Source organism: Balaenoptera borealis, assembly GCF_965194805.1.
Source record: "Balaenoptera borealis genome assembly, chromosome: 8".
Classification (NCBI taxonomy): Eukaryota; Metazoa; Chordata; class Mammalia; order Artiodactyla; family Balaenopteridae; genus Balaenoptera; species Balaenoptera borealis.
The window spans coordinates 88,352,202-88,365,691 of NC_138865.1; the positions used below are offsets into that span (position 1 = coordinate 88,352,202).

Consider the following 13,490-nt stretch of genomic DNA (forward strand, 5'->3'; position numbering starts at 1 on the left):
TGGGCCTGGGGGGAGCCCTTGTGTTGGCCGCCTGGGGCCTCCACTCCCATTTCTTCTGAGCAGTTCTATTTTGACTAAATTTCGTTTCAAACGGACATAGTTTGTTGCTATAAAGGAAACAATTGAAAATCTCTGATTTATCTCAACCCAGTCTCTGGTATTTAAGGAAACTGATTTTTGAAGCAGTCCTAGGAAGGCTTAGAGACCGCATCCACCAGCCCAGTCCCTGTCCCCAGGGTTCGCTGCCTCCCAGGAGGTCTGGACAGTTGAAAGAGGGGGCAATGCCAGCCTTATGGGAGATTCCTCATCCACCTGGTGCTCCTATGGAGAGAGGCCTACACACCTGGCAACTTCTCCCCATGTCTTCTTCAGATGGTGAGTGGAGGTGCTCTGCAGAGCAGAGAGGATGGCATGCAGCGAGGAGAGGTTCCTGAGGTTCGGCATTCCTGGAGAAGGTAAGAGAACGAGCTATGAGGTGGGGAGCTGGAGCCCGGCTTGCTCCAGCTGAGCCTTGCAGAGCATACTGCTCACTGGACCAGTGCCTCTGCCCAGGATGTGAGTTTTTGCCATCCCCGCCCCCCCCGCCAACATGCCGCCTCTGAGTACCCCAAGTTCTCTGGAGCTATGCAGGCACCCCCAGTGCAATCAGGCAGGTCTACAGACTGCTGGACCTGAGTGGGCCTGGAGAGTCTGGAGAGGAAGCATCACTTTTCTATTTCTCCCTCAGCTTTAGGATGTATTGTCAAATTTTAAACTTTCATAATTTTGTCATATTATGACTGAGCCTGAGGCGTTTACCCAGGAATGGAATTTTGGGGTCATTGAGTATGTGTAAGTCCATTTTTAGGAGATACTATCAAAGAGTTTTTGAAAGTGGTTGTAGGAGTTTACACACATAGCAGTGTATGAGAGTTCCAGTTGCTTCACATCCTCACCAACACTTGGTATTGTCAGCATTTTTCAGCCATTCTGGTATATATGTAGTGGTGTTTCACTGTGGTTTTAATCTGCATTTTCATGATGAGTAATGTTGTGCAGCTTTTTATGCACTTGTTGGCCATTTGGTTATCTTTCTGTGAAATGCCTAGTCAAATCTTTTGCCCATTTCTTTTTTCGGGTAGATTGTCTCTTTCCTCTTCTTAATTCACAGAAATTAGTTACGTATCCTTTGTGAGGCTTTTTCCAGATAAATATATGACACGTATTTATTCTCCTTCTACTCTTTCTTACTCTCTTGAAGGTGTCTTTTGATGAAGTGAAGTTCTTAGTTTTAATAAGGTCCAGTTTATTAATTTTTGTCTTTATGCCCCAAGGTCAAGAAGATATTCTCCTATGTTATCTAATACAAATGCTATTATTTTAAACTTCCACATTTAGATTTCAAATCCACCTGGAACTGATTTTTTGTTCATGGTGTAAGGTAGGAGTCAAGATTAATTTCTTTCCCATATGGATAACTAGTGACCCTGGGCTGTTTCCTAAGACTATCTTCTCCTCATTGCTCTGCCGGGCCTCTTTAGTATATACAACATAAATGTTCGTATGTGTGGGTCTGAGTTGGACTCTCTGTTTCTCTTTGTGTTTATCCTTGCGCTACTACAGCACATTGCCCTGATGATTGTAACTTTATTCTAAGGCTTAATATCTGGTCGTGTAAGCCCTTCAAGTTTATTCTTCTCTGAGATTGTCTTGACTATTCTTGGCCATTTGTACCAAGAATACAAATTTTGAAATCAAAATTTTGGAAATCAAATAGTCAGTGTCCACCAGACATCTGCTGAGATACTTTATTGTGATTGTATAAATCTATGGATCAATTTGGGGAGAAGTAACATCTTAACAACACATAGCAAAACAAACAAACAAATAAAAACATCAAAAAAAACCCAACCCAAACCATCATAATAAAAAGGAAGAAATGATAAACTGTGAATATTTTTAATTCATATTACAAAGGGGCTCACATGCCCAATATACAAAGAGTTTCTAGAAATTGATAAGAAAAAGAACAGGCACACAGTAGAAAAATTGGCAAAAGACATGAACCCACAGTTCACGGAAAAAGAAATGTGAATAGCCTTAAGTATATGAAAATATGAATAGAAATAAAATAGAAATAGAAATGCCTACATATGTTCACCATGCAAAAGAATGTTCAGAGCAGCATTATTTGGTAATTCTCTAAACTGGAAACCACCCAAATGTGCATCAATAATAGAAAGGATAAATACGATGGGTTATATTTTTTGATAATGGGATGATATACAGAAATAAAAATGAACTACAGCCACATTCAAAAATATGTTTGAAACTTACAAACATAATGAAAGAAGTCCAACATGAAAGGGTACATTCTGTATTATTCCATTTAAGTTCAAAAACAAGCAAAACTAATTCATAAGTTAGAATATTTGTTACCCTTGGGGAGGAGAGGGCAGTGACTTGGGATGGGTACATAAAGGGGGCTCCTGGAGAGCTGGTAATGTTCTATTTCTTGTGGGTACTGGTTACCAGGTGTATTCCCACTGGATAATATATTAAGCTATACACTTATGATTTCCATACTTTTCGGTATGTGTGCTATAGTTCAACACACAAATCCTATCAGTTGGATCCAGAACTTTTTTTCTGGTTAGTCCCAAGGTCAGATGACATAGTGTTTGGTTCAAAACTCTGGAATTACATGGTCGAGATTCATATCCTGGATTTAATCACTTCCTATCTTGGAGATCTTGGCCAAGTTACCAACTCTCTGAGCCTCAGTTTCTTCATCTAATTACAGTACCCCTCTCATAGTTATTGAGAGTATTAAACCCTCTCAATAAATATTAGCTCTTGAGGTGGTCCTTGTTGGTTTTCTTTCTATGGACTATGGAGAAGATGGACGATGGACTGTGGAAGAGGAAGGAAAAGGATGAGGTTCAAGTCAAGGGACATTTTCAAAGTGAAGACTGAGGGGGAAGATGTGACGTTGAGGTGCAGGAAAAAGAGTCCAAAGGCTTGGCTTCACTCCTTCCATTCCCCGTCTCTCACCTCCTTGACCATCTCTAACACGGGAGGTGGACTCACCAGATGACCTCTAGCTGGTTAGTTAGTCTTTCCAGTTATAACATTGTAGAGTTAGGAGGGTAATACAAATGCCATCTAAAAGCCAAACACAAATTTCCATGTTTGAACCAAACTCAAATACGAAGGCCCAGAAACTTGGGAATTAAGGGAGGTAAATTCTCAGTGATGACATTATGGGTTATTTTTATTTTCTCCATTCAGTTTTTTTTTCTATTTTAAACAATGTGTGTTGCTTACTCGGAACAAAACACTGTACCTGATAATCCATGCCTACAAATGTATATCCATATGTTAAAAAATGAACCACATTATAGATGTGCCAGAAATTGGAACCCAGAAAGCATCTATCTGAGCAGGGAAAACACAGTTTCTGATGTAGAAGGGCCAAGCCAGCAGGGCCTCTTAGACAAGACAGAGATCTCGCTAACTGCAAATAATTCCTGGACATTTCCTATTTTTTATTGTGTTTTTCACCCCTAACCTCACTTAAATATACTTTCTCTTTTTCCAGCTAAAATTAGTCCAATCACTTGTTACAATATTTCACCTTGTTAATAAAACCTGGGACCAAAGAAGGGGAATAAAAGGGTTTCTACTCACTGTTTCTTAATTTCTGAAACTAGTCTGGACAGAATGATCACTTATTCAAGGGAGTTGTCATAGGGAGCATTTATGAGCAATTGGGACAGGGATCCCTGCTGAGGGGAGGGATTCTCTGAGGAGTCAGGAACCCCACACCTATAGGAAACCCTCACCAAGTTCAGTGTCAGCCACAAGTATCTTCAGCCCTGGCCGTGCAGGACTCTGGGTGCGTGTGTGGGAAAGAGCCAACTCTGGGAGAGTCAGACCAGGACACTCCGGGCATTCGTGCATTTACCAGGGAGCACTCAGTGTGTCTGAATTATGTGCAGGACGCTGCTGAGGGCAGTCGAAGCTGGACAAAAGTTAGGAGGGCACACCTGCCCCTCAGAAAACTCCTTCCAGTAGGATGCCCTGAACCCCTGCATTTGACAGCGACCAACGTACAAGCACGTTCAGGGGAAGGAGAGGTGACGGGGTGAGGAAAGGGAGATGAGGGTCAGAGTGAGTGGGTGGGATCTTGTCACTGGTAGTGGCTGGAAGTATGGGTGGGTTTGGGGTGTGTGGAAACAGAAGGATCCCAGCAGAGGAGCAGGGTGAGGAAGGGCAGGGGGCAGTGGCAGTTGCAGGAACAGTGAGGAGTTTGCTGAAGCAGGGAGAGTCAGGGAGGGAACCAGATGCGGGGGGCCTCTGAGGTCATCTAGGGACTGTGGGCTGGGTTTGGTAGGGGCTGCAGAGCTGGTGCGGGCCTTTTGAGCAGGAGAGTGGGTACATCAGAGCTGTATTTTAGGAGGGTTTTGCAGCAGTGGTGAGTTGGGTGAATGGAACTCAAAGAGTCACATAAATTAGCCTTTTAATTATAATTCCATTCAAGCCTGAGGCCTGGATTCTGAGCCCTTCAACCTCTTTTAGTCTGAGAAAGAGATGGTCTCTTTTAGAGATGCTTTCCACTTATTTATAGCCACGCACTACTTTATGCTACTTCCCAGCAGAGATTGGTTTTAACCAAGACAAAGAAGATAGGATGGTTTTTCTTGACCGCAATGGCTCAGAGATGCATCTTCTGTCTCCTGCTAGTTTTCGGAATATTCAATGTGCTGCTCTGGATGCTCCTGCCAGCCCTGAGGTATCCCCTGCACAGAGAAACTGGCAGGAGTTTCACTACTCCACGAGGAAGGCTCCCTGTCGCTAAGGGCAACCCACCTCCTCCTGGGAAAGTGCGTGGGGGCGGGGCCAACGGAGCTCCCGCCCCTCTGCGTTGCCTTGGAGACCAAGTGTGTCTGGTTGCAGCTGAGGTTGGACTTGAGTGGTGCTTTCTGCTGGTGCAGGTGCGGGCGCGGCCGGGTCCCTGGGCGCAGGGCCTCCCTCCACTTGGCGGGGCTTAGAGGGCCTGCCCTGAGACTGCCCCTGCTCCTTGATGGGCTTGTGGGGCAGGCGTGAGAGGAGCCTGCTGGGCTTCTCAGCATTCAGTAGGTGCCTAAGGAGCGTGGCCAGAATCAGGCCGCTCCCTCCCTTCACGTCCTCCTACCCAGGTGTCCTTTGTTAGGGGGGGAGGGGTGCGGGGGAAGTCCTCGAACCGCGTTCTGCGCCAGTTGAGGGTTCAAGGCCGGGTTGAAATCCCAGCTGATACCTTGGGCACGTTGACTTTTCCCGGAAGAGCTTGAGAGAGTGAAGCACAAGCAATAGCTATTATTCTTTGTCCCCAAAGTCAGTCTCGGATTTGCGCCCGGCGTGGCTGGGAGAGCCGACCTTCTCAGTGAGTTCGAGTTAGGTTCTTGCCTGAGGTTTCTTTCCCTTTTGCTTCTTCGCACCCCTCCCCCTCTTCTTCTTTTAAAGTAAAAACCCTGAGGCCTGAGAGGGGCCCTGATGCTTTCTCCCAGGGTAGAGGAGTCTCAGCCCCGGTGGACCCGGCCAGCCTGTCTGCCGTGGAAGCCTTGTCCTCGGGGGAGGACTTGTCCTCGGAGGGGTAGGGGGAGGTTTGCCCGTATCCGTCCGGGTCTAATAGAGACCAAACCCCAGACAACAGCTTCCCTGCAGGGGTGTCCAGCCAGAGGCCAAGATGTCCTCAGTGGGGAAGGTGACCCAAATTCCCAGCGGGAAGGTCTACCAGCAGATCTTCGAGGCTGAGGTAAGCCTGTCCTTCTGTCCCCCCTTTTCCTGCTCCCCCCTTCCCTCCGGCCCCCTGGAAACTTCCCTCCCTCTGAAGACTTCCTTGCCTGGAATCTAATGAAATAAGGGCTTTGAAATTGCTTAGATTAAAAATAATTCTTATTGGCTCCTGAAATGTAAGGATACAAAATTAGAATGTCTGTTTCTGAAAATTAGAAAATTAAAATTAAATTTAATTAAATTTAATTTAAATTACTCAGAAATAGCCAGAATTAGCCATTGGGTGTCCTGGAGCTTTTACCTAGCATGAAAACATTTCTAATTTTTCTGTTTAAAAACTGGGTTTGATTCTATAGCAGTGTCTTAAAACCTACTTTTTCCCTGGTTAAAGTATCCCAGAGACCTTTCCGTGTCACTGCACATTCACGAACTTCACGATGTTTAGTGGCTGCCTAGTTTTTGACCTAGGACTTCCCATAATTTATTAAGGTAATAATGCCCTCTTGACAGCCATATAGGTTGTTGGCACTGCCTTGTCATCTATACAAAACTGCACAGATGAAACAATATCTTAAAAGAAACACACAGACTCAAACCCTTTCTTTGAAGTTCTGTACTGCTTATTTAAAAGGGATTTTTATTCCTACTCTGAGCCCAAAATATGCTCTCTGTGGAAGGCTTGGAAATTATAATAGCATAAAGAAACAAAAGAAACAAATTACTCACATGATCCTGCTCCCTAGAAGCAGCCATTCTTAACGTTTAGGTTATTTTCTCCTCGTCATTTCTCCATGCATTTAAGGTTTTGAGATTATAATGTATAATTTTGGTGATAATTTTAATTATACTTTTTTTTTTTTTTTGCCCCTCCACGCTCCTTGCGGGATCTCAGTTCCCTGACCAGGGATTGAACCTGGGCCACGGCAGTGAAAGCCTGGAATCCTAACCAGTGGGCCACCAGGGAACTCCCCTAATTTATGCTCTTAATTGATATATTTTATGGTATATCATATCCTGAGCATTTCCTCATGTCATAAAAAATCCTTTGTAAGTCTCATTTTTGATAAATCCCTAACATTCAACTGAAGGGACATACTGGGTTTACTCAACCAATCTCCTATCGTTGGACAGTTCCATTTTTCCAATTCCTTGTGATTATAAAAATGCGGGGATGAGCATCTTGGTCCTCATTAAAATTTCTTAAAAGATGCCCTCCTAGAAATGGCTGAATGACTGATATGGGGAGGGGAGAGCCCACCTGCATGGGGTGTGCCCTGGGGTTGCAGGCCTCCCTCAAAGTGCCTTCCTGCTGGCCGGCACCCACTTGACCTTCTAAGACAGCACAGTCAGCCTGGGTGCTGGGGAGTCTGCAGTTCTGATCCCCCTAACCTGGATCTTCCTGGACTTAGGTACAGCTGGTCCACTCCCTGGCATCCACCAGGAAGCGAGCTGTGGAGCGTTCCATGGCCCCAAAGGATGGCAGGAAGCTCTTGATGAAGAAGATGGATATTCGTGAAGGAGAGATGATGTCTCCTCGGCAGCGGAAGTGGGTGCACAGCCTACCCAATGACTGGGTCACAGAAAACCCTGTTCTCTACAGGTAGGTCCTGCTGTCCAGGCCACATCCCACACACTAGGGGTGGTCAGAATTTTCAAAAACTCAAAAAGAGCTCACACAAGATGAGGAATGAAGTCCCAGGTACCTCCCCTGAGAGAGAGAGGAAATAACACCTACTTTGCAGGATTGTTTGCTTCTCCCTCTCTTCCGCCCTCTCCCTCGCTGGGCACTGGGTATGCGGATCCCAACCTTCTGGAACTTGAGGCTTCAACAGTGCATAAATAAGCAGGTCTCCCCAAAGGGGGGAAGGCTCTGACACTGAAGACAGGGTGGTGGGACAGGAGTCAGGAAAGCTGTCTGAGGAGGGGCCTCAGCTGAGATGAGAGGATGAGGAAAGGAAACATGGAGCAGGGCTCTGAGACAGTACCGGCTTATCTGTTCCAGAAGGCTGAAGAAGTCAGTGGGCCTGCGGAGAGGGGTGGGAGATGAGGCCAGGAGAGACTTGCAGGCCACAGTCTGTATTTTGGACTGTACTGAAGTGAACAGCTGATTTGCATTTTTAAGGCCTTCAGGTTGTGCGGTGTGTAGAAAGTGGGGGGCTGCAAGGAAAGGCAGGGAGGCCAGGGAGGAGGCCACCACAGTCCACGCAAACTCGGTGGGGCTGTGAGAGGGACACAGGGCACTTCAGGTTTATTTTGGAGGCAGAACCCACGGGACTAGGTGACAGATTGGGTGGGAGGAGAGGACTCCTGAGAGTCCTAGGTCTCTGGCCTGAGCGCTTGGGTGGACAGCAGAGGTGCCATTCCCTGAGATGGGAGCAAGTGGGGTTGGGACAGGGAGATCAGGAGTTCCTTCTGAACTTCTGAGTTCAGAAGTTGAACTTGAGATTCCTGAGCGTGCCATTTCAGTTCCCTGAGCTTAGACTCCTCAAGCAGGGAGGAAGGAACAGAAAGGAAAAGGAAAAATGCTTCCTCACGGGGCACTTTGGAGAATGTAGCAGGAGCTGGGCTTCCCTTAGGCTCATCAAGCTCTGCACCAGCCATAAACCTTCTCGAGTCTGGGACTCTGGGACAGGAAGTCAGTCCTGCTGTATCTGCCTTTGTGTTCCTTTTAACCCCCATTGGAGCAGGGATTGACTGGGTAAAAGTCTCTGCCCTGCCCTTTGAGTTTTCCCAGGAAAAGGTCCTCTGAGGCTTCTGACACTCAGCACCCTGAACAGCTGGGCAAACCCACTGGCCACCCAGGCACAGACTGGAGGTCAGCATTCTCCAGCCCTGTCCCTGATGCCCCATGCAGGGATCCAGAGGCACACACAGCTGGAACCTGACCATACTCCCTCCCACCTCCTGGGAGGATGGTCTTGTGCAGCCTGGCTGTGACTCTGGCTCCTACAAGGGTCCCAGGCCCCTCTCAGCTGACCTGTTTTCTACCAGACTCAGGGTCTCCTGACATCTCCCTGTGCTTCCCGAGGGTCCCCTCCTCCCCAGAGTTTAGCCTAGAACCACCTATCCTCCCCATAACTGGATATAACATCAGTCAGGCGCTCTTGGCACCCACAGGACACTGTTTGGGGAAAGGCACTTCTCATGGAGGGCGCTGGCGTTGTGCTGGCTTCCTGGCACAGACAGACAAGGCCAGCTCTGCTCTGGACACAAGAAGAGAGATGTGCTTATAACCTACCAGGCCCTGCCACCCTCAAAGCGACTGGGATCACTGACTCAGCATCAGCACCTCTCTGGGGTGCCTTGTCCCCTTCTTGAAAATTCGGCCAGCCAAACAGGTCAACTTGTGCATTCATTCACACAGGACAGGACCTCTGGTGGGTGGAAGAGAAACTCGGGGTACAGGTAGATCACCACTAGTGTAAACCAAGCCCCCATGTTCCTGGGGCAAGTGGCCAAGAAGCCAGAGCCATTAGCAGCTCCCATAGTTGGGGCACCCGGGCTCCAGTGGGGCCGCCTTAATCCAGGGGCATTTGGTTGACAAGGCTGAGAGACCCACCTCTGGAGGGCCAGCCTGGGCCCCATCAGCTGCCACCCAGGCCCTGCAGTCTTCCTTGGTGGTAGGTGTGCCATGAGGACTACGTAAGAAAAAGTCTGGAAAGTGCTGCACACGTCAGGGCCCCGAGGAATGGCAGGCGTCACTGAGAACTGCTGCATTTCTGTGGCGCTTGCCCTGTGGACAACACATTAAGGGATTTTTATTCCAAAGCTGAGGTCATGCTCACCCACCTGGTCCTCCCTGCTGAGATAGTTTGTCCTGGGATCCCAGCTCTCTCCTCCCACACCCAGACCCCATGAACCATGGACCTTGGCGTCACATGCAGGGATCTGGGAATCCCAGCGCCACTTTGTCCAGTGACTTCCCTCCCTCATCCCCCATCCTGGACAACAGGGTCACCCCGGCCGCCTCATAGGATGGGTTGTTGAAGAAGCAAATGAGGAGCGTGCTGAATGCTCAGCCCCAGTCTGGCTTTCCCAGGTTGGCCAGGCCCCTTGGGGCCCTCAGTTTCCACATGTGGAAAATGGCTCCTGCCCACCACTCACACTTGTTGTGCAGCCAGAATGGAGCAAGATCCCTGAGGGCAGACCCCAGCTTCTCATCTGAGGACTGTGGTGTCTGCTGGCAGCAGATGCCCAGGCAGTGTTTGTTGGAGGCACATCCTCAGGGCATTCTGGAATCAGTGGGCCAGGACTATTACCAATTCCCAGGGTCTCTCTGGAGACCCAGAGCTACCCTGGAGGGGAGCAGTGCGGGGCAGGGAGCGGGGTCGGGGCAGGGGGGCGGGGCGTTGGTTATTGTTTTTCTCTGCTTGTGCCTCAGGGAAAAGGAAATAGCCAAGAAGGAGAAAGCTCAAGAGAGTGAGAACAGCATTGCTGCCAGAGAAGTGCGGGGCCTCACAGACACCGCCGGTGAGCCTCTGTTCAGGCGTGAGGGCAGGCATGGCCTGGGCCAGAGAGCGCTCTGTGGGGAGCTCCTGGAAGCGCTAATGTAGAAGCACCTGAAGGTCCCGCTGTTCCTCTGCTCAGCATCATAGAGGGCCTTCCCGGAACCCACCTCTCCGCCCCGCCCCTCTCCCCTGGGCCTTTGCCTCTGAAGCGTTTCCCCTGAACCTCCCCTGAACCTTCTCCCCAGCGCAGGGAGCTGGGGGGGGAGGAGGGGCTGCCTGCACAGTCAGCATTTCCTGATGAAACCATTTGGTAAAGGATGTAGCTCGCTCTTCTGTGATTTCACAGGAGGATTTTTCAATCTACATTGTCTTCCTTCGTATCACATTACCCTGGTTTAACTTTATCCGGATATGGAGGCTCTTTTTCTTTGTGATTAAAAAAGTAATACATGCTCACTATAGAAAAAGGAAGGCGATAAAGCAGAAGGTGAAAACTCCGCCTCCACAATAGCACCCTTTCTCCGCCCAAGAGTGCCCACCACCCATGAAATCACATAGTGCCCCAGGTCAGAGGACAGCAGAGTGCAGGGTGAGCTCACAGACCCTAGAGCAGAGGGCCCACATGCCAACCCCTGGCGAGCCTCTGACTGCCTTTGTTCTTGGACCCCCATGCCTGAGTGTCCTCACTTGTAGGATGGGGCCGGTAATAGAACCTGCCTCTCAGCTTCATCCTGAGGAGTAACTGATTTAGAACAATACCTGGTGAATGGTAAGTGCTGATAAGTGTTGGTAATTCTAATCTGTGTATGTATTTTCTTCTATAAAACTTTTTTTAAAAACCCTAAATGTTCCTATTCTATACATACCATTTGGAACTTTTTTTGACCATTTAACTGTATATGCAAGACTTAATTCCCTACAGCACTTAGGGATCACCTTCTTTTGCCTTAAGTCTCTGCCACTGCCGGCCTGCTTTGGCGGGCCATCTCCTGAACCCAGGCACTTGCTGCCTTGCTGTCTTTTCCTGGGTACTCTGACCTCACCTTGGAGCTCTGAGGGCAACCTCATCACCTCCGTTGTTCTCCCCCAGTTCCTGAGAGGATCAGCACCATCACCCTTCAAGGGCGAGGGGATTACAAGAGGAGAGGCTGTGAGAGTGCTCTGGCGAGCTTTAAGGAGGAGATCGCTCAGATTGGGATGGTGAGACTTCTCCCTCTCGCTCGCCTTCTGTTCCTGGGCCACTCCAAGGGGAGGGTGGACTCTGCACAGCGCCCACCGCCCCTCCTCCCGGGTCCTCAGTGGCTCACCAGGTGTAGACGGAATTGTAGTAGCCATGTTTGGATGGCTTGCTACAAGTTCTGATTATGAGCAGAACTCTATATGTCAGGTACTGTTATAACCTCCAATTTACAAGTGAGGCCCAGAAAGTCCTGCCTGATTTGGCACGTAAGGGCCAAGTGGGAACTGGACTCTGGATCTGATGCTAAAGCCCAGTCTTTGATCTCCCTGCTCAGTCCTACTAACAAGGGGCCAAACGGCCTGACCCTTAGGCACTACGCTCAATTGGCTCCCTGTTCCTCTCCAGAGACCTCTAACCAGACTAATCCCTGGAATATTGCCTAAGTGAGACAATAAGGTCCTCTCTGGGCCCCGGATCACACTCACCACTTTCTCCCTGAGTTCCCTGGATTCCGGGAGCTGGCCGTAGACCCAAAGCACCAAGAAGGTGCTCTCCCTGCCAGCTTATCACTTTCCTAATGTATCCTAACTGGACTTGAGCTCTGCTGTCACCATGAGCTCAGTGGCTTTGGTCACACAACCGAACTGAGCCTCAGTTTCCTCATCTGAAGTACTCTTGGAATTATTTCACTGGCCACTTCTGTAATGATTATTTGTTGAGCTCCAACCATGGGCCAGGCATAAGGTCAGCACGTACTTTGCAGGCTATGATGAGGACCAAGTGAGTCTGAGGACAAGGGCTCACACATGACGTGTGTCCCGAATAGTGCTGCCCTAGTGCTCTGGCTGTGAACAATTAGTAAATCTGAACTCTTTAGGTCTAGGTAAGAGTTACTATTTTTGAGAGAGGACCGCAGCTGGCACTTCCCTACTATAGGGCTGGGGGGAGTCCTTCCTGTCCCAGGGGTGTTGATACCATAGCCCTCGCCCTCCTGGCCTGTTTTAGGAAATGGAACCTCTCATCTTGGAGCCAGGAGCCCTTCTTTTAAAAAAGCTGGCTGAGTCTGACGAAGACATCAACAATCTCTTCGAAAAGGTGGAAAACGACAGCAACCTTGAAGATTACACCATCCAAGTAGGGGTCCCCTCGAGGCGGGACCTGCCCCACCTGTGTCCTGCTCCTGCTCCTTTCTTCCCTGCCACCTGTTCTCCCAGCCTGACCCAAACTTCTTGGCACAGACCCTGTTAGAGCTGCGGGATCAGGTGGCCGAGAAGTTCCTGCTCCAGAAGCAGGAGATCAAGGAGCTGGACAAGACGCTGCACTCGCTTGAGTTCTCCCGGGCAGATAAAGTGAGTTGGCCTCCAGATGTGCTCTTGGTGATTTTCACTCGTGGTATTTATGAGTCATCACCTGTTTTTTAGTTCTCCAGGAGAAGGGAGTCACTCACTGTGGTGCCTTGTCATTTCTAGCTAAAAAGTGTGTTGAAGAAATATGTGGAAATCATAGAGAAAACTTCCTACCTCACGCAGCCCGACGTGTACAGGCTGATCAATAAAGAAGCCATGGTGAGTGGTTTTCACGTGCAGGGGATCAGCTCGCGGGAGCAGGACCCCAGGATGCCCTAGAGCCTGGGTCTCAGGAATGATGGGCTTCTCATATATAACATTTCCAAGTAACTCAGGTTGGCTACTTGAGTTCAGAACTAGAGTCTTTGTTAAGTATTTTCAATAGAAATCTCTCTAGTACATTTTGTACTTCCCCGCCATGTTCATCCCAGTTAACCTAATACAGTGTCGTCAATGTGACCAGTGCTAATTTTATGAGCACCTACGGGGCCGTGTCTCAGCCACCATGTGCAATGCTATGAGTGCTGCAAGACAGAGGCGTGATCTCACAACTGTTGTGGTCTCAGGGTGGTGTGTGCACTCATAAGTGACCTCAGCATGCTCTGTATGCCTAGTTTTTCTAGTGGTTCTTGTCTTTCCTCCTGCTGTCTGTCTATTGCTGAACCATGCCTGCTCCTCTGGCTCTGTCCCCACTGCTTCTCTGTCCACACCCTCAGCCTCCTCCAAATGCTTCCTTTGGGATAAAAAAAATACAAGAAA

General features: G+C 48.8%; 1 protein-coding gene across 6 annotated transcripts in view; it reads left to right on the forward strand.

Moving 5' to 3' along the window:
- The window catches only part of CCDC180 (coiled-coil domain containing 180), a 66,621-nt gene that overhangs the window by 6,570 nt on the left and 46,561 nt on the right, over positions 1–13,490 (forward strand). Inside the window, exons 1-9 of one of the 6 annotated variants that reach the window (XM_082403754.1) lie at positions 431–4,976; positions 5,357–5,404; positions 5,686–5,776; positions 7,167–7,357; positions 10,139–10,227; positions 11,296–11,405; positions 12,391–12,519; positions 12,624–12,734; positions 12,855–12,950. In XM_082403754.1, the coding sequence (XP_082259880.1) occupies positions 5,708–5,776; positions 7,167–7,357; positions 10,139–10,227; positions 11,296–11,405; positions 12,391–12,519; positions 12,624–12,734; positions 12,855–12,950 (795 nt within the window). In that variant the 5' untranslated portion in view covers positions 431–4,976; positions 5,357–5,404; positions 5,686–5,707. Of the gene's footprint in view, positions 1–372; positions 5,777–7,166; positions 7,358–10,138; positions 10,228–10,318; positions 10,975–11,295; positions 11,406–12,390; positions 12,520–12,623; positions 12,735–12,854; positions 12,951–13,490 lie in introns of those variants that run through there. The other 5 variants (XM_082403751.1, XM_082403752.1, XM_082403753.1 and 2 more) reach the window with 5 other exon arrangements.